The following is a 19568-nucleotide window of genomic DNA, read 5'->3' as shown; positions in this document are numbered from 1 at the left end:
ATTCCAGAGCTTTCTCTGGCCGTGCACGGTTAACCTGTTAGGAAAGGGACTCAAACCGATCAGGATTAGGATCCCGGACGTGCCCCCAAATTGTGATGGCAATTTCTAAAATTCCAAAGTTCTATGAAAATGGTAGGTAAGACAGGAAAAATCAATTGCGCAATAAACGGTTTTAATCTTGCTTGCAAGGAGAAAGTATACAGGTTACAAAGTAACGGTGGATAGTTTCTAAATAAAAACATCATTTCGACAGTATTTATTACATAGGAAGAAGGGGTGTGATAAGATGCTGCCATCTGTTTCATGTCAATCAAACACCTTTCCCTTTGTTCTATCACACACGTCAAATGCTATCTTCCCCCACCTTATCCTTCCTGCAATAATGTTTACCCAAAGGTTCACACCAAGGACAGCTCTCCTTCCCGCCATAAATACCTTCTTCAACTTAAAGAGTTCTTACAGTATCTGGACAGACAATAGATGCCCCCAATGCAAATACCAGGTCCCACACATTCCTGTACCTATCTTAACAGTGGGACTCTATCCTTTATACAATCAGAATACATTGTATAAGAAATTTCCACAACAGTTTGCTAGTTTAGTTTTTTTTGAAAATGCTTAGTTTTAGTTTAGTTTTTATTAGTTTTAGTGTTAGTTTTAGTATTTTTTTGTAATATGGGCTATTTGTCAGGGGCAAGATTAAAAAAGGTCAGAAAAAGTATTGTGTAATAATAACTCAACAAAAACATCATACAATTTAATTATATTAAATATGGTTCACGCCTTCAAAAAATATACACATTTAATATTAACCAACTGACAAAATACAATCACACAAGCAAAGACGGACACTTTACTCTTCCTTGTTGTCAGAAATGAGTCTGAGAGGTCTTCAATTCTAACTTCACCTTCCTCTGCCGTTGGACCCGTTGTGGCACCTGGACATGGACAATGAAAACCAGTTTAAAACCAGTATAAAACAGTGTCAACCATTTGATTCAATTCATTCATAATTTTTTACATTTTGTTTATTTATATCACTTTTACAATTTTGTCAAATACATTGTTGAATCATTACTTGTGGAACTCATAGTCAAAATATTTGCATTTAAGTACTTGTGAGGTGACTCGATGTTCATCTATGTTTGAAAAAAGTTACCAACCAAGCTATTTAGTAGTTGACTTACGGTACTGTACTGTAGCTAGCTAACGTTTTAGCTAACGTTAGTTGTCTTGCTAGACAGCACTGTTATTCGATGGGAACTACCAAAGTGATTTAACTATATGCCAGATAGTTATCTATCTGCTCTGTAAAGTAGTTAAGTACGCTTACCTGAGATTCCTTTTCCCGAAATAATGACAGTGCTCCAGAAATGTTGTCGGCTTAACAAACTAAACTGATGTTTGTTAAACGTAGTCGTACAGTACCGTTTGCTAGCTGCAGTAGCTAGTTAGCCATGTATACCTTAAAACAGGGGTGGGCAATATATTTCACTGGGAGGCCACACTGAAAATGCCAGGGAGCATCGTGGGCCAGATTACTTTTTTAACCAACGGGCCGGATCCGGCCCGGGGGCCTTATCTTGCCCAGGTCTGCCTTAAAAGAAAACGTGCGCTACCTGTAGTAGTTAGCTACGTATATTACAGTACTAAACGAAAGTATGATTAACATTAATGATTATAACATTTCTAAATAGCAATAAATACTAATGTAAGCTAACCACAGTAGCTGACGAGTAGTGGTGAAAACTTACAGTCATGACTAAATCAGAACATAAATCTAAATTATCTTAAATTGGAGTAAAATGAACGTGCTATAGCCACCGGTTATGTCTGCTGAGATACTGTAAACTCTGACGACTATTTAGGAGTACAAACTATAACAAACAAAAAATGGTGGGACACGCGAACTGTGGCACATCGGTTTATAATTTGTGTACGCATTCCGTCTGTGTTGTGGGAGATTATATAGAACTATTTGAATTGCGTTGATTGGGGAATTCTTGTGACTCTAAAGATCTTCAGGTGAACTTTTAAATATTTGGAATACGTGGTTTCCAATGTGGTGGCAGTAATGACATTGTAAGTAAAGTACGTTGTAGCAACAAAAATAGGAGTTAATATTTCCCGGTTTTAGTTACGTAGGATCGTTACCAAACTGGTACGAACGTTGTTACATTGTCAGTACGTTCTGTAATTACGTCTCTGCTACATCCTGAGCAGGTAAGAAAGATTACCAATTATGTGGTCATTAATTTCCTTCAGATAACGTTGGAGTTACGTAGGATCGTTACCAAACTGGTACAAAAGTATTTATCATGTCAGTACGTCGTGTAATTACGCCCCTGCGACGTGCTGAGGAGGTAAGGAAGATGACCAATTATGTGGTCATGCAATTACCTTCGGAAAACGTTGTCATGATAACGTGTTAGCTGGGTTATGGGTGCTTTACAGGCAGTGGAGCTAAGAAAACAAAAAAGACACATTTTCAGCGTTGACTTGTACCGTAGACAGACAGAGAACACCACATGGGCATGATCCACGTTGGAGTTTCAAAATAACTACGGTTTAAAAAAGTGATTTGTCTTCTAAAATGTATTACTAAATAGATCAGCGTCTTGTGAGCAACATTAAAGAAACACTTCTGGGTCACGAAAATTAGGACATTTTCTAATTAAAAGAGACAAATGTATTACTTCAAAACTTACATAAATTGAGTTTATTAATTGTTTAACAAAATGTATCTCTCAAAACGAAATTGTGTGGTCGTGTTGGCCCCTTCAAACCAGGACCTTCAGCATACACTGGGACGGTTTGCAGCCGAGTGTGAAGCGGTGGGGATGAGAATCAGTACCTCCAAATCCGAGGCCATGGTCCTCAGTCGGAAAAGGGTGGCTTGCCCACTTCAGGTTGGTGGAGAGTGCCTGCCTCAAGTGAAGGAGTTTAAGTATCTAGGGGTCTTGTTCACGAGTGAGGGAAGGATGGAACGGGAGATTGACAGACGGATCGGTGCAGCTTCTGCAGTAATGCAGTCGATGTATCGGTCTGTCGTGGTGAAGAAAGAGCTGAGCTGCAAGGCAAAGCTCTTGATTTACCGGTCATTCTACGTTCCTACTCTCATCCATGGTAATGAGCTTTGGGTCATGACCGAGAGGACAATATCCCGGATACAGGCGGCCGAAATGAGCTTTCTCCGCAGGGTGGCTGGGCGATCCCTTAGAGATAGGGTGAGAAGCTCGGTCACCCTGGAGGAGCTCAGAGTAGAGCCGCTGCTCCTCCACATCGAGAGGGGTCAGCTGAGGTGGCTTGGGCATCTGTTTCGGATGCCTCCTGAACTCCTTCCTGGGAAGGCGTTCCGGGCCCGTCCCACCGGTAGGAGACCCCGGGGAAGACCTAGGACACGTTGGAGGGACTATGTCTCCCGGCTGGCCTGGGAACGCCTCGGTGTCCCCCCGGAAGAGCTGGAGGAAGTGTCTGGGGAGAGGGAAGTCTGGGCATCTCTGCTTAGACTGCTGCCCCCGCGACCCGGCCCCGGATGAAGCGGAAGAAGATGTATGTATGTATCTCTCAAAACATTGACAACAATTCAAATATGATCATATTTAAGAGTAATTTCAATAAAAAGTAGATATTAAAACATGTTCCAAGGGCAAAATTCAGACAATGCCAATGACTCAATATGGAATACATTGAATATTCCACAGGAAAGCAATGTAGGAAATGTTCATGAGAGTGTGTAGAGTAAGACAAACCTGGGGAATGGTGTGTTACATCAAGCAACACAATAGTCTACAGAGTCCATAGAGTGATTATATGCAAATAAGTCAAGGGGCACTGTGTATTTGCAAATGTTGCTGGCATTTTACTCCACTGGCCACAATGTAACTCAATGGATATGAAATACATATTGACTAATACAGAAAAAAAAAATCTATATGCTGCAGTGAATGTATTGTAGGAAATGTCAAGGAGACTCTATAAAGTGATTATATGCACAAAAAAATCAAAGGGCACTGTGTATTTGCAAATGTTGCTGGCAATTTACTCCACCCATCATAGTTCCTATTGGCCACAATGTAACTCAAAGGATATGAAATACATATTGCCCTATGAAGAAATAGCTATTTTATACGCCGCAGTGAATGTATTGTAGGAAATGTCAAGGTGACTCTATACAGTGACTATATGCAAAGAAATCAAGGGGCACTGTGTATTTGCAATTGTTGCTGGCATTTTACTACACCCATACTTATTGGCCACAATGCAAATGACTGTATATGAAATATATATTGCCTTATAAAAAAATACTATTCTATACGCCTCAGTGAATGTATTGTAGGAAATGTTCAGGAGACTCTATAGAGTGATTATGTGCAAAGAAATCAAGGGGCACTGTGTGTTTGCAATTGTTGCTGTTGTTTTACTCTGCCCATCCCATTGGCCACAATGTAACTCTGTGGATATGAAATACATATTGACTCATACAGAAAAAACGATTCTATACGCTGCAGTGAATGTATTGTAGGAAACGTAAATGAGACTCTATACAGTGATTATATGCCCAAAAATCAATGGGCACTGTGTATTTGCAAATGTTGCTGGCATTTTAATCCCATTGGCCACAATTGGTCCAGAGAGGAAGAAACTTGCATTGTCATTACATAATACTGCCCCAAATAAAGTTCACAGGGCTTAGAAGTGGCTCAGAACAGAAGCGGCATTGGAGTAGATACATCAGTGTTGAGAAACATAAAATCAGTCACTGCAATTGCTTCTGTATCATACAAGCTTCTAAAAGTCATTTAATGCGACAGGCTAGTGAACTCTGTAAGAAACAGTTTTCTGTTAAAGATGATATGTATAGAGTTGGCATGTACATGTTCAGCTTGTTGTTGAATTCCACACATCTCAAGGAAATCTGTGCTTTGGTGTATGACATTTGCATAGTCCTGGGGAGCAGGACTTTTAGAAATCACAATCCATGACAGGATGTTCAGATATTAAAGAGAACTTTGCTGCTCTCTTGTTGTCTGCAGTTCAGAGGCCTGGACACAAATGTAAGCATTGTGTATTAAAGCAAGTTTTGATAGAGATAAACCACACCATTCCATCATTGAAATTAGGTCAGCATAATGACCCGCTAGATTTTATATATCAATTATTCCCCTGGCTACAACAGCTGGGTATCTAAACAGTCAGATGTGAAATGTGCAAAAACAGCATCTCTCACAATGAGCATTACTTCGCATTTTCAACTTAGACTAAATACAGACACATCAGCGCTTGATACCCTCTTCAGACAACTAATCACCAACGGTGGGGTACCCAAGAAATGGTGTACTGATTAGACAAACCGTTTGGAACACCACACCAGATATTCTAGTGTTTTTTGTGCCCTGTGTTGCAGACAACTTTACACTTAATAGGAACTCAGTTCGTCCCTCCCATACAATTTAAATCCCAGTTGTTGGCAATAAGAAGTACAGATTGAGCACTGTGATATGCCATTCAGGTAAAAAAAATCTACAGGGGGGCATTTCTGGTCAGTGCTGTATTTTGACACTTTTAATATTTGGGCTGATGACATACACATTTCTGTTGGCAGGAATAGGGAAGGGGTTAGCATAAGTACATAAGGTGTTATATATTTCTATGAAGTAGCTAATGAGCCTCAGACACAAACCAATTGTAGTGATGTACACCAACATGCAGGATCAGATATTTCTGTGATTCCACAGTATGAATACTTCTCCAACCATAGTTAGATTTTTCTAAAAACTACATTAGCATTTCAAGAATGCCATAATAGATTACTTACAGCTGATCAAGTAAAACCATCTTCACTTCAAAAAGGGCATTTCACAGTTAGAAGCAGTGGATTCAACCATGTTTTCACAATCCATGGTTCAACAAAAGCTTCATTATAGCTATGTAAAGGATATAGTTGAAGATTTTGATCAGGAAATTCTACCTGCTAACTTCTTGGCAAATTACCTGCTCTACATTCAGTCTAAACACAAAACAACTAATAGTAGAACCAAGGGAGATTTCTGCAAAAAGCATTGGTGAATATCTTGTTTCAGTCCAACAGAACAGAGCATATAATGTATGTAAGAAATCCAAAGGCGCCCAACATCCCAACTGTTATGTTACCCATACCCCAAAGACTTTGCTTATAAAAATGGACACAGTGAGCATGCACTTACCTAGAAGCTTTACTTACCCTTAGATATTTAGCGATCACACATATACTCTTTCCAGTATAGTCAAATTTTCAGATGAATACCCATTTATGAAACTTTATAAATATCATGACCAGCTTTGGCATGCAAACTGCACAAAGATATCAAAGATGCTAGTGGGCTATACTTTTGTATTACTCGAGAAATTGTTGCTTAAGAACACATTGTCTTCTTGCATATGATCTTACAAGTAGTGTAGAAGTTCTCCACTTTGGTCAGAAAGAGGTAATTCACATGTGCACTGACAAATGCAAGGAATGTGATTCCTCTCAAAATAAAGACATTCCTAAGACAACTCACAGAAAACCATATTCACTGGCTGCTGAGGATTTTGATACAATAAGCAATGGAAATAGTTTCAGTTATAAGATAATTGACGAGTACCTTGATCTCATTAAATCTCATTTGGAGGATCACTTTGTGCTGATGTGCCCTGCGTCCAACAGCTACAAAATCTATTTTCTGAAAGGATGGATGTTTTGCCTAAGGTACCTAGAGTAGCACACAATTGGTGGTGTTTTGAAAATGTAATAATACCTGTCAATTTAAATGATCATTGGATGGCCATAGCTATAGATATTAAAAAGAAAGTACATGCACAGAACTGTATAACACTGAATGTTAAATTAATGTACTCATAAGAACAGCATAAGAATGAACTGCAGAGCATTCTTCACTCACTACAGAAGTTTCTGGCATTACAGTATTTGGCTTTACATGCAAAGGTTGTGGACATTGTTCTGAAATATGAATTTTATAAACGTTGTGGGAATTTTAAAGCTCAGGTAGATGGAAATAGTTGTGGTCCCAATGTGTGTGTTCACTAAAGCGGTCCTATTTGGAGATAACATTAATGAATTAATTAAAAACAACATGAGATATTCTATTTTATATGATTTATCAAGCAAGAAGATTTTAAAGTGTTATTATTTTCTCTAGAGTCCAAAAACCATGCTGAATATTCAAATACAATACAAGCCTTCCTACATGTATCTTTCAATATAAGGACAAATACTTTTTTTTCTCAAATTAAGCTATGGCTTGAATGTAGTTGTAATAAAATATTTCCTTCTTATAGAGTTTATGAAGTTGAATGTGTTCTAGTATTTAATAGTTGGAAATTGGTTATGATGTGATTTTGTTGTAAAAATTATTTTGCTTATCTAAAAAGTATTAAACTGTTAACAGTCTTTTGGGCTCACCTGCATCTCTAAATGTGTAAGTCATTGACAACTGTAAGTCATTGACCACTACTTAAGATCGTTGGCTGAATTAAGTAATCACCAAGTAAAGTAGTGATTATCACCTCCATTAACACAAGGAATTATGAATCTAAATTGATGGCTAGTCAGTTATTTGGAATGTGGCAAATGGAATGTAAAATGGCAGCAACAATTGCAAGTATACAGTGCCCCTTGATTGTTTTGCATATAATCACTGTATAGAGTCTCCTGGACATTTCCTACAATACATTCACTGCGGCGTATTTCATATCCATTGAGCTACAAAGTGTCAAAATTGATACATTTAATATTATTAAAATCGTGTTTTACCACAGACTTGCAGATGATGTTGTTGTGTTGGTCCCTTCTAACCAGGACCTTCAGCATGCACTGGGACGGTTTGCAGCCGAGTGTGAAGCGGTGGGGATGAGAATCAGCACCTCCAAATCCGAGGCCATGGTCCTCAGTCGGAAAAGGGTGGCTTGCCCACTTCAGGTTGGTGGAGAGTGCCTGCCTCAAGTGGAGGAGTTTAAGTATCTAGGGGTCTTGTTCACGAGTGAGGGAAGGATGGAACGGGAGATTGACAGACGGATCGGTGCAGCTTCTGCAGTAATGCAGTCGATGTATCGGTCTGTCGTGGTGAAGAAAGAGCTGAGCCGCAAGGCGAAGTTCTCGATTTACCAGTCAATCTACGTTCCTACTGTCACCTATGGTCATGAGCTTTGGGTCATGACCGAAAGGACAAGATCCCGGATACAGGCGGCCGAAATGAGCTTTCTCCGCAGGGTGGCTGGGCGATCCCTTAGAGATAGGGTGAGAAGCTCGGTCACCCGGGAGGAGCTCAGAGTAGAGCCGCTGCTCCTCCACATCGAGAGGGGTCAGCTGAGGTGGCTTGGGCATCTGTTTCGGATGCCTCCGGAACGCCTTCCTGGGAAGGTGTTCCGGTCCCGTCCCACCGGGAGGAGACCCCGGGGAAGACCTAGGACACGCTGGAGGGACTATGTCTCCCGGCTGGCCTGGGAATGCCTCGGTGTCCCCCCGGAAGAGCTAGAGGAAGTGTCTGGGGAGAGGGAAGTCTGGGCATCCCTGCTTAGACTGCTGCCCCCGCGACCCGGCCCCGGATAAGCGGAAGAAGATGGATGGTGTTTTACCACAGACTTGTATTTTGAAGGCAAAATCCGAAAACCGGAAGTCTTATTGTTGCTACGGAATCTCTAATGATGCCTCCATGACGCTACTACACAATTGACATTTTGTTAGAGGCGGTATCTACGTTCGCTATGAATTCTGGAACTTGTGGTATTTTATGAACAAACCAATACATGCACTGTGTAAGTAGATTCTACCGCAAAATTCAAATTAGCTCCATCAAGATTGTTTTGAGATCTTGTGTTTTGGCAAATGCATCATTGCTAAACTTTTTAATTAATACAATAAGTAGTTGGGATATGGTGAAATGTCCCTTTAGACAATTACTATTTACAACTTTAGCACACTTTTATCCAGAGCGAATTAAGGTCAACGGTATTGTTAAGGGAAAACGGCAACTTTTTACTTGACTGGCATGGGATTCGATGCACTAAGCACATTGGCCAACTGCTGATTCTACTGTAAAAGGATTGCAATGATAACACAATGAATGTGGAGCACAGGGGAGGGTGGCTAGTGACTGAGCTTGCACAGAAGAGAATGAAGAAGCAGTGCCACATCTGATCTCCCCGCTCTGAGCAAACTTAAACCAACATAGCAGTTATTGGTGTAATTGATCTATAAGACTATGTTACTGAATTCTACAGGGTGTTTTGGGCACTTTTGAGCAAACTGTAACCTGGCTGTTCAATCAATCAAATTTATTTTAGGTGAAAACTAAGGAAGAAATCTAGAGAGGAGCCAGACTGAGGAGCAGTGACAGCAGGAATCATCAGGCAGAAACAACCATGACTTGGGACAGGAATGCTTTGAGTCGTCAGGCCAGATTGTCCCACGGCATGGTCCAAGGTCTCACCAGAAAAATGTATGGAAGCTTTCCTTGTATCCAAAAGGATTCCTCAGCATAGGATTAAGACTGACGCTTGTCACCTGTCACACAAACTAACGCAACGTAAACAATTGGGACTAAGACAGGACAGATTGACACAATACCATAGCAGCATAAAACTAAGGACTAGGACGGGGGTTCCGGAGACACTGTGGCCCCATCCAAAGATAAACTTGGACAGGACCCACCAAGCTGGAAGTAATTCCACTCACTTTACCAAACACCAGACCAAAGAGACACTAACCAGCCGCAAAGACCATGAGAGGGCTGAGTATAGCCCACAGAGTTCAGAGATATATGTTCATGTAATATACACTTCGGTCCGGAAATAATTGGACACTGACACAAGTTTTGTAATTTTGTCCGTTTACCAAAATATATTCAAGTTACATTTAAATAATTAATAAGGGCTTAAAGTGTAGTCTCATTTTTTATTTGAGGGTATCCAAATTGGAGGAAGGATTTAGGAAATACAGCTCTTTAATATATGTTCCCCTCTTTTTCAAGGCACCAAAAGTAATTGGACAATCGACTCAAAAGCTGTTTCACGATAGCAGGAACATTGGGAGTGGCCAAACAAACAGTGGTACATTCTGAGAAAAAAGACCACAGCAGTGAACTCTGCAAACAAATATGCCTGGACGTCCACGGAAGACAACAGTGGTGGATGATCATAGGATCATTTCCATGGTAAAGAAAAACCCCTTCACAACATCCAGCCAAGTGAAGAACACCCTCCAGAAGGTAGGCTTATCATTATCCAAGTTTACCATAAAGAGATGACTTTGAGAGCAATACAGAGGGTTCATCACAAGGTGGAAACCATTCATAAGCCTCAATAATAGAAAGGCTAGATTAGACATTGCCAAAAAACATCTAAAAAAGCCAGCCCAGTTCTGGAACAGCATTCTTTGGACAGATGACACTAAGTTTAACCTGTACCAGAATGATGGGAAGAAAAAAGCATGGAGAAGGCTTGGAACGGCTCATGATCCGAAGCACACCACATCATCTGTAAATCACGGAAGCAGTGTGATGACACAGGCATACATGGCTTCCAATGGCACTGGGTCGTTTATTGATGACATGACAGAATGCCGAAGCAGCCAAATTAATTCTGATGTGTATAGGGATATATTGTCTGCTCAGATTCAGACAAATTCAGCAAAGTTGATCGGACAGCGTTTCACTTTACAGATGGACAATGACCCAAAACATACTGCGAAAGCAACTCAGGAGTTTTAAGGCAGAGAAGTGGAATATCACCTGATCTCAACCCGATGAAGCATGCATTTCACTTGCTCAAGACAAAACTTAAGGCAGAAAGACTGACCCACAAACAAACAACAACTGAACAGCTGCAGTAAAGGCCTGGCAAAGCATCACAAAGGAGGTGAACCAGTGTTTGGTGTCCATGTTGTTCCAGACTTCTAGCAGTTACTGCCAGCAAGGGATTCACTACAAAGTATTAAAAATGAACATTTATTTGAGCCCCAGAAATAAGGGGACTGTGTATGAAAATGGTGGTAAAATGTTTCATACATATTTTTTTTTTCAACCCCTTAAATTAAAACTGAAAGTCTGCCCTTCAATTGCATGGTTTGTTTAATTTCAAATCCATTGTGGTGACGTACAGAGCCAAAATGATGAAAATAATGTCAGTGACCAAATATTCCGGTCCCTAGTCTACAGTTTAGTGTGCTTGTCCTTCATCAAAGCACTGGGATACAGGTGTACAGGTGGCTGGAGGAGAGTTGGAGTTATATTTTGTGAGGTCAGTTCATTCTTTGGACGCCCTAGGTATGTCAGTCTTCATTGTTTATACAAAAAAGAGAAATCCAAAAATAAATTCATGGTCATGTTGAATAAAACAAATAAAACATTTGAAGCAAGAGACCAAGCATGTCAGGATTGCAATGACCACACAAAAACAGAATATAAAAAGACAACTGTATGGTTTATTTTAGGAACTACCACCATTCATATAATCAAAACTGCACTCAGCCAGGTTTGTTAATTCAAAGTAAAAATCCACAGGTAAGGAACACCTGTTCCTGCTTCAGGTTAAGGGGCACCGTCAGTTGATTGGTGTTCACAGATGTAGCAGCAGCATTCATTCAAATTAGTAAAACATCAGGGGACCGTGTCTATACTTCCCCCAATTTCTCCATTGTCGTCACCAAAGGTCCACGTCCAAACCAATCCCTCATCCCCTGCCCAGTCAACTTCAGAATCTAAAAGTTGTGATGGTCAAAGTTCTGCCTTAACTTTGTTAATATACTTAGTCCTCAACTATTTGCCTTTCCCATTGCATAGGCTACTCCAATCCAGTAATTTGTGAAGTTGACAAGATACCTTTTAATAAGTGCCAGCAGTCTGGTTTATAATTGGTCCTGAAGACAGAACCAGGCAACCAGTCAATACAATAATCCTGGCATGAACCTCGACATCACGCGCTGGTGTCGGACATTGACGTCTCGAGCATCATGTCACTCTCATACATGTCACACTCAAGGGGAAGCGTGCGACGCAGGGGTGTGTCCAGCAAGGTTTTGTCCTGATTGGACGGGAGCGTCTCCAGAGCCATTACGGTGCTATCCTCCAGGAGCGGCGCAGCTCGAGTGTCACTGGGTTCTGCCGACGTATTCAGCATCTTCATCAACGCCGGTGTGCTCAGTGTACTGCGGACTTTGTCCTTTATGTCAGTCCCTGGAAAAACAAATTTTTAAGGCTTTTTTTTTGTGTTTGGGAAAGAACTTAAACTTAAAACTTAACTCTATTCAGGGGATTCACTGAATCCTGATTTCTGACAACATCAAGACCATTTCGTTCCTCTGCTGTGAATTATCTGAAAAATGCAATCACGTTATTTAAGAAGAATATGGGTGATTTACCGATTTGGCCATTATTCCAGATTACTGAAATTGATTTCCTAATTTACCACAGCAAATCTATGGGGATGTAGCCTACACTTACAATAAATTAATAGTATCAGACCAACATCCATGAAAGAAAAAATGTTAAAAGACTTCAAATTATATTAAATTACAAAATAAATATTTCAAGTTGAACATATTCAAATATGTAACATGCCATATACTTCTATATATTCTTCTCACACTTTGACTTTGCTGTTCCTGTAGGGATATTTCACCATTGGGGGCGGGATAGGGTACGCAGATAATGACCATTCTGCTGCATAGTATCTAGCCAACTTGAAAACTTAAAATCGGAAGATCCGGTGATTCAGCATCTCCCTCTTTGCAACCAATCATTTTGCTGGAGAGGTTGGTGTAATCTCCTGTTAGTAGAGTTACAATAAAGCAAGTGCTAACCTTGAGGCACAAGTTAGGTTCAACATTTTATTGGTCATATACACATTACTGCAGATGTCGTGATTGTATTGAAATTCTTGTATCTTGGCTCCTAGGCACAACTAAGTCCACACAACTATCATCAACTTACAAATATAAAATCCATTTAATAGGATAAAGATAATCAACAGGATGCAAAATAGAAGTGAACTCAGATTACTCAAACTGATCTCTTTATAGCTCAAAAGTACCACATTGTGAATCAATTATTATTGATTCAGAATGCAAAAGAAAAGCAACAAAAGATTGTCTAACTACAACCGAGACCAGAGCATCCCCCTCCCCCAACGCCCTGCTGCATTCCTGAAATTCATTTTAATTGGGAGTTGTGGTGATTTTAAGAAAAGTTTAGTTCACCTTTTTGTTTTTGGAGGAGCTTGGCAATTTTCAGTTTAGGCACTTCTGGTACTTTTTGTTTACATGGTACAGCATTTTGGACTAAATGTGTCTGTGTTTCTGTACGGGGGAGTTAGAATTTATGAATTGCATGTGAGAATCGATGTGATGTGTGTATTTGACTGCAAGTATGTAAAATTTCTCTAAGGTGCTTTGAGTTTATTAACGACTGTATATTACAGAGGTTAACTCCATATAAAGATTGTATATTACAGAGGTTGCATTAGCTTTCAAAACAGACACTTTGTCTTAGATTATATTCAACTTTGTCATTGAACCAGTACAAGTACAGTGCAACAAAATGCCGTTGGCATCTATCCAGAAGTGCAAATAGAAGAGGGCAGAAAATGTACAAGTATTAAATCTATGTATATTACAAGTGGAATGTATAGATGTGCAATGAAGGTAAATGCAGTACAAATGGCAATACTAAATATGCAATTAAGGCAAATAGAGGAGGGCAGAACATTTACAAGTATTAAGCATAGTGTATGTTAAAAGTAGGATAATAGCTGTCTGGGTACAATGGCATTCTAGATGTGCAATTGAGGCAAATTGGAGTAAGCTAGCATGTGCAACCGGGATGCAGAAATAGCAGCAATGTGGTCCCCGAACAGTGATGCCGACATTGTCCCGGGCCCAGACTGACTAATAATTATTAGTCAGTTAATCTCAGTATTCAGTACTACCAAGAAAGCTACACAGTTATTAAACAGAAAACCTACATTTATGAAGAGATTGTTTTTTTCTCAGCTGTTATTTTCTAGTGTTATGATTCAAAATGTTTCTGTAAATTTTATTTTTATTTTTTCCAACAGCGCCAACACAATTCCAGCCAATTCAGTTCCAGCTAACCCATTCAAGCCATTCGCCAACTGCAAGGCAGGCTTTCCTCCTTGGTTTATTTTGTCAACAAGCATTTTACCTGGCCAAAACAGCCCTGACCAGTTGAGGCATGGATTCCACTGGACCGCTGAAGGTGTGCTGTGGTATCTGGCACAAAGACGTTAGAAGCCGTTAGAAGCAGATCCAAGTCCTGTAAGTTAAGAGGTCTGGCCTCCATGGAATCGGATTTGTTTTTCCAGCACATCCCACAGATGCTCGATTGGATTAAGATATGGGAATTTGGAGGCCACGTCAACACCTTGTACTCATTGTTTTATTCTTCAAACCATTCCTGAAACTTTTTTGCTTTGTGGCAGGGCGCATTGTCCTGCATGAGAAAAGGCCATGAAAAGGTGCACATGGTCTGCAACAATGCTTAGATAGGTGGTGCGTGTCAAAGTAACATTTACATGAATGGCAGGACCCAAGGTTTCCCAGAAGAACATTGCTCAAAGCATCATACTGCCTCCGTTGGCTTGCTTTCTTCCCATAGTGCATCCTGGTGCCATGTGTTCTCCACGTAAGCATCACACACGCACCTGGCCATCCATGTGATGTAAAAGGAAACGTAATTCATCAGACCAGGCAACCTTCTACCATTTCCCCGTGGTCCAGTTCTGATGCTCATGTGCCCATAGATGAGAGCAGCTATACGTCACTTCCCTCTCGTGCAAACAACCACGCCCCCTTTTGGGCGACAGCTAGCGCTGTAAAAGTGTAGAAGACAACGGCACAAAATTGGAAATATTTCTGGTACCATGCCTAAACGCTGCTGCCTTCTGTTTTGCTGAAAAAGCAGGACATTATGAAAATTCACATCCCTGAAGTGATTTTATGTCACGATTATCGTCATAATAACCCCTATTACAAGTGTCTAAATTCCGCATAAATGTCATGAGAAAATTATAGGGAATCTTCAAAAATCTAGAATCTTCAAAAATGTAATCAAGCAACAGATGTAACTGTTCAGTGCAAACTATTGTAGCAATACACATTTACATACCATTGAATGTTTGGCCTTGTTACAAACACACAAGGTGACACACACAGGTGAACATGGTAATTAAAGGTGAATTTCCCACACCCTTTATGGCAATTAGTGTCTGTGTATAAATAGTCAATAAGTTAGTAAGCACGTGGATGCACTGAGCAGGCTAGATACTGAGCCATGGGGAACAGAAAAGAACTGTCCAAAGACCTGCGTAACAAGGTACTGGAACTTTATAAAGATGGGAAAGGATATAAAAAAAGATACCTATTCAATCACTTATTAAAAAGTGGAAAATGTTGGGATCTCTTAACACCAAGCCGAGGTCAGGTAGACCAAGAAAGATTTCAGTCAAAACTGCCAGAATAATTGTTTGGGATAGAAAAACCCACAGGTAACCTCAGGAGAAAAATGACGTTGTGGTTGTTTCAAGGAGCATAATATGACGATACTTGAACAAAAATTAGCTACATAGTAGAGCTGCCAGAAAGAAGCCTTTACTGCGCCAATGCCACAAAAAACCCTGGTTGCAATATGTCAGACAACACCTTGACACGCCTCAGCTTCTTGCACTGTTATTTGGAGTGATGAGACCAAAATGTAGCTTTATGGTCACAACCGTAAGCGCTGTGTTTGATGAGTGGTGGTGGCTCACTGATGTTTTGGGGGTGTGTGAACTCAAAAGAAACTGGGAATCTTGTGAAAATTGACAGCAAGATAAATGCATCATGTTATCAGAAAATACTGGCAGACAATTTGCATTCTTCTGCACGAAAACTGCGCATGGGACGCTCTTGGACTTTCCAGCACAACAATGACCTTAAGACCAAATTGATCCTCCAGTGGTTACAGCAGAAAATATGAAGGTCATTGATGCTAAAAGGGGCAATACAGAGTATTAAGAACTAAGGGTACGCAGACTTTTGAACAGGGGGCAGTTCATTTTTTTTCTTTGTTGCCATGTTTTGTCTTATGATTGTGCCATTCTGTTATGACCTACATTTGAATGAGAATCCCATAAGAAATAAAAGACGTGATTCGCCTGCTCACTCATGTTGTTATCTTTACAAATGGTACACACAGCTCTGGAAAAAAATTGGGACCACTGCACCTTCTTCTTTCCTTTCCAAAAAAGTTGAAAAGGAAAGTTTTGAGTGAGGAACAGAAGCGTTACATTTTCAGAGGTCTCTTAATTTTAACCCTTCTGTTCCTCACTCAAAACCTTCCTTTTCGACTTTTTTGGAAAGGGAAGAAAAATGTGCAGTGGTCAAAATCTTTTCCGGAGCAGTATATTACCTAATCTCCAAGGGTATGCAAACTTTTAAGCACAACAGTTCTTTGACCACAACTTACCTGGAGATTCAATAAGGTAGTTGCATATAGCCTATCAGGATGACACCACCGGCCACTGGGTTGGGTCGTTCGTCCCCTTTGATGGAGGCAGACTGAATGGACACTCAAAGCCTATATTTCTTGAGTTCTCTCTATATAATGTTGCCGATCATTGACATAAAATAATGTTTTGCCTGACTGGCCATAGTGTTTGTGCTCCTAATAGCTAAAAAGCAATATGGTTTTCTTATTTGGTATGAATGAATTGGGAAAGACGTCGGATTTCGTATTCACCACCAGTCTTTTCACCGGGAGTCAAAACCACTTTTGATAGGTACTGACCACTGCAGACTGGGAACACCCCACAAGGGTTGCAGTTTTGGAGATGCTCTGACCCCATCACAATTTGGCCTTTGTCAAAGTTGCTCGGATCCTTATACTTGCCCATTTTTCCTGCTTCTAACACCAACTTTGAGGACAGAATGTTCATTTGCTGCCTAATACATCCCACCCATTGACAGGTGCCATGATAACGAGATTATCAATGTTATTCACTTCACCTTTCAGTGGTCATAATGTTACAATTGATCGGAGTATATAGCGTAAGTACACCATAGGGAGCGAAGTTTGATTACTGTAAGAAACTATAACGGCAGCTACAGACCAGGACGACAAACTCCCTTGTCTGCTACTGCATACACTACGAACAGCAAAGAAGCGAAAGAAGACTTAGATTAGCTCTCTATAGCTAGCAATCAAGAAGCCTAAGCTAACGTTAGCAAGGCTAAGAATAACACTGAACCAGGAGCACAGAAATGGAAGGACAAATCTTAAAAAATGTGTAGCAGTTAAATAATGGCTGAGTAGGTATTGTGACTGAGTAGATCTTGAATTGAAAAGATGACATTATAAATGTCACCTGTGTTGAAAAAAATAAATAATGGTTTGAATGTGGCCTATGAATTAAAACATTAAACAATAAAATGTTCATGACCTGTGTTGTTGAAATTCTTGAAGTGATGTATACTTGGTCCAATACATGTATGAATGGGTTACTAGTTAAAAGGTACTGAGTCCCCATGATTGGATGAGAAAAGGAATGTAGGAGGGGGATCTAGTATTTGCCTAGGGGGCATAATTGACTGGTATCAGCAGATTAAAGGGTTACTCGTTAATCTGCCCATCTGTATAACTTATCAGGGCATCTATTGTCTGTCCAGATGCTGTAAGAGCTCTTTAGAGTTCAAGAGGTTACCCATGTGGGGAAGGACAGCTTGCCCCTTGTGTGAAGCTTAGGTATTGACAGAACAAAGGGAATGTGTTTTATTGACAAGACCGATGGGCAGCAACTTACCACAGCCCTTTTAACTATAATAAATACAAACTGTTCATGTATTTACTTTAGAGACTCCTCAGGTGATTATATTTGTAAGCATTTGACGCATCTCTCCATTTGCAAATAAACTATTAAATTGTGCAAGAGAACTTTGTCTCTGTCCTTACTCCTTTAAAAGTTCTGATCGATGAAATTGCCATCACATCTGTTTTATGGCCAGTAATATCATTATTTTTTTTTTGGCCCATGGTTTGGGTCCTTTAAGTTCAATTCTGTACCGGGGCCAGGGATTCCTGTCAGCGTCCCTGCCCCGAGGTAGACGTGTATGTAACAACTGTGAAAATGCAAATATGATGGCAATTCTAAAAGTGCAAACAGGCACTGAATGTGCAAGGTGCACGTGCAACTGAAATGCAGGGAAAACAGCAGTGAATTTTTTTTTTACTGATAGAGTAAACTCTCCCCACTCTCATTGTTTTACAGTCTTAATCATGCGGTCACACAAATGTATGCTTTTCTTGATTTCAAGAACTGTATTTTTTATTTTAATATGAATTGCAAATGACCTTCACGTGGCCAGGAGTACATCTGCAAGCTCCATTCTGTCTGCAGAGCCGTAACATTTTGCTACGTTAAGAGCATTGTACACAGCTGCCGTTGTAGACACTGCAGTCTGTTGGCGTTCATCTTACATCTTAAAATGGATTAAGTTGGATTTTTTCAAAATATATTGAATTATCTATTCAACCTACAGCTCTTTTATAAAGTAACAAAAAACAATTGTCTTAATGTATAAAGGTGTAGGCACAAAAATGTATGGTTTCACTTCACATGCGACGCACTACAGGCAGTCAGTGCTAGATTTGTAATAAAACCACTCAACTTCCTTTTGAACCCGTAAATAAATGCTAAGCAGTCCAATACAATCCAAAACCAACTCATAAGTATCATTATCTAGATTGTATTATTATTCTGTTTTACTCTTCCACAAATATGTTGGAATGATGCTGTTCATAACAACAAAAGATGCAACCATGAATTCCTAGGATATGGGAATTTCCAATGATTGTTGAGCGTTTCAGTCACAGTCCTAACATGGATGCAAATTGCATACCTGTATATTTCACTCTACATACACCTGTATAGGGACTTCGAGGCATTTCTTAGACCACGGAACTTATAGCCTTTGTTCTTAGAAATTATTGTTCTTGTGTTCTTTTCTTAATTGTTTTTATTCGTATGATAAGACCGTTCAATACAAACATTCTTGTATTCTACAAATTCATTAACAATTTAAAACAAAATCTGTAATTCATAATTTTTTTTGAGTATTATAAAGTTTGATAACGAGCCAGTAGATGAACTGATGCCCTGGCGGGATGGTGATGCAGTGGAGGAGAATGTGTACGCTAATAGGGAGGATTAGTACGCTAATGATGCCGAACTGTGTTCGGCTTTCGTGGATACTGGGGTCTGAAAGGCCTGGCGGTTCTAGTGTTAAGCATCTACATTTAGCTCGATAAATTTAAGTTTAATCGTTTCATTACAAATAATGTACAGCTTAATGGCTGCCTGTAATGTTTCCAAGTATTGGGTATAAAGTCAAACAACACATTTTAAAGTAAAGCGGTGCATTGATAAACATTAAGACAATTATTATATTTCTTGTCACTTAAAAGGGCCGTCGGTTGAATGGATAAGTCTAAAAATAATAAATTTGAAGATGTAAGATGAACGCCAACGGATCACAAGGT

At 39.9% G+C, this 19568-nt stretch overlaps 1 protein-coding gene across 3 annotated transcripts in view; it reads right to left on the bottom strand.

Annotated features, from left to right (window-relative positions):
* Positions 1 to 11441: 11441 nt before the first annotated feature.
* The window catches only part of cdc16 (cell division cycle 16 homolog (S. cerevisiae)), a 29749-nt gene continuing 21622 nt past the window's right edge, over positions 11442 to 19568 (bottom strand). For all 3 annotated transcript variants that reach the window (XM_010905696.2, XM_010905697.2, XM_020055105.2), the window contains exon 18: positions 11442 to 12212. In XM_010905696.2, coding sequence (XP_010903998.1) covers positions 11953 to 12212 — 260 coding nt within the window. In that variant the 3' untranslated portion in view covers positions 11442 to 11952. The remainder of the gene's footprint in view (positions 12213 to 19568) is intronic.

Source organism: Esox lucius, chromosome 16, assembly GCF_011004845.1.
Source record: "Esox lucius isolate fEsoLuc1 chromosome 16, fEsoLuc1.pri, whole genome shotgun sequence".
NCBI lineage: Eukaryota > Metazoa > Chordata > Actinopteri > Esociformes > Esocidae > Esox > Esox lucius.
Note: the sequence above shows the minus strand (reverse complement) of the source record. Positions and strands in the feature narration are given on the sequence as shown.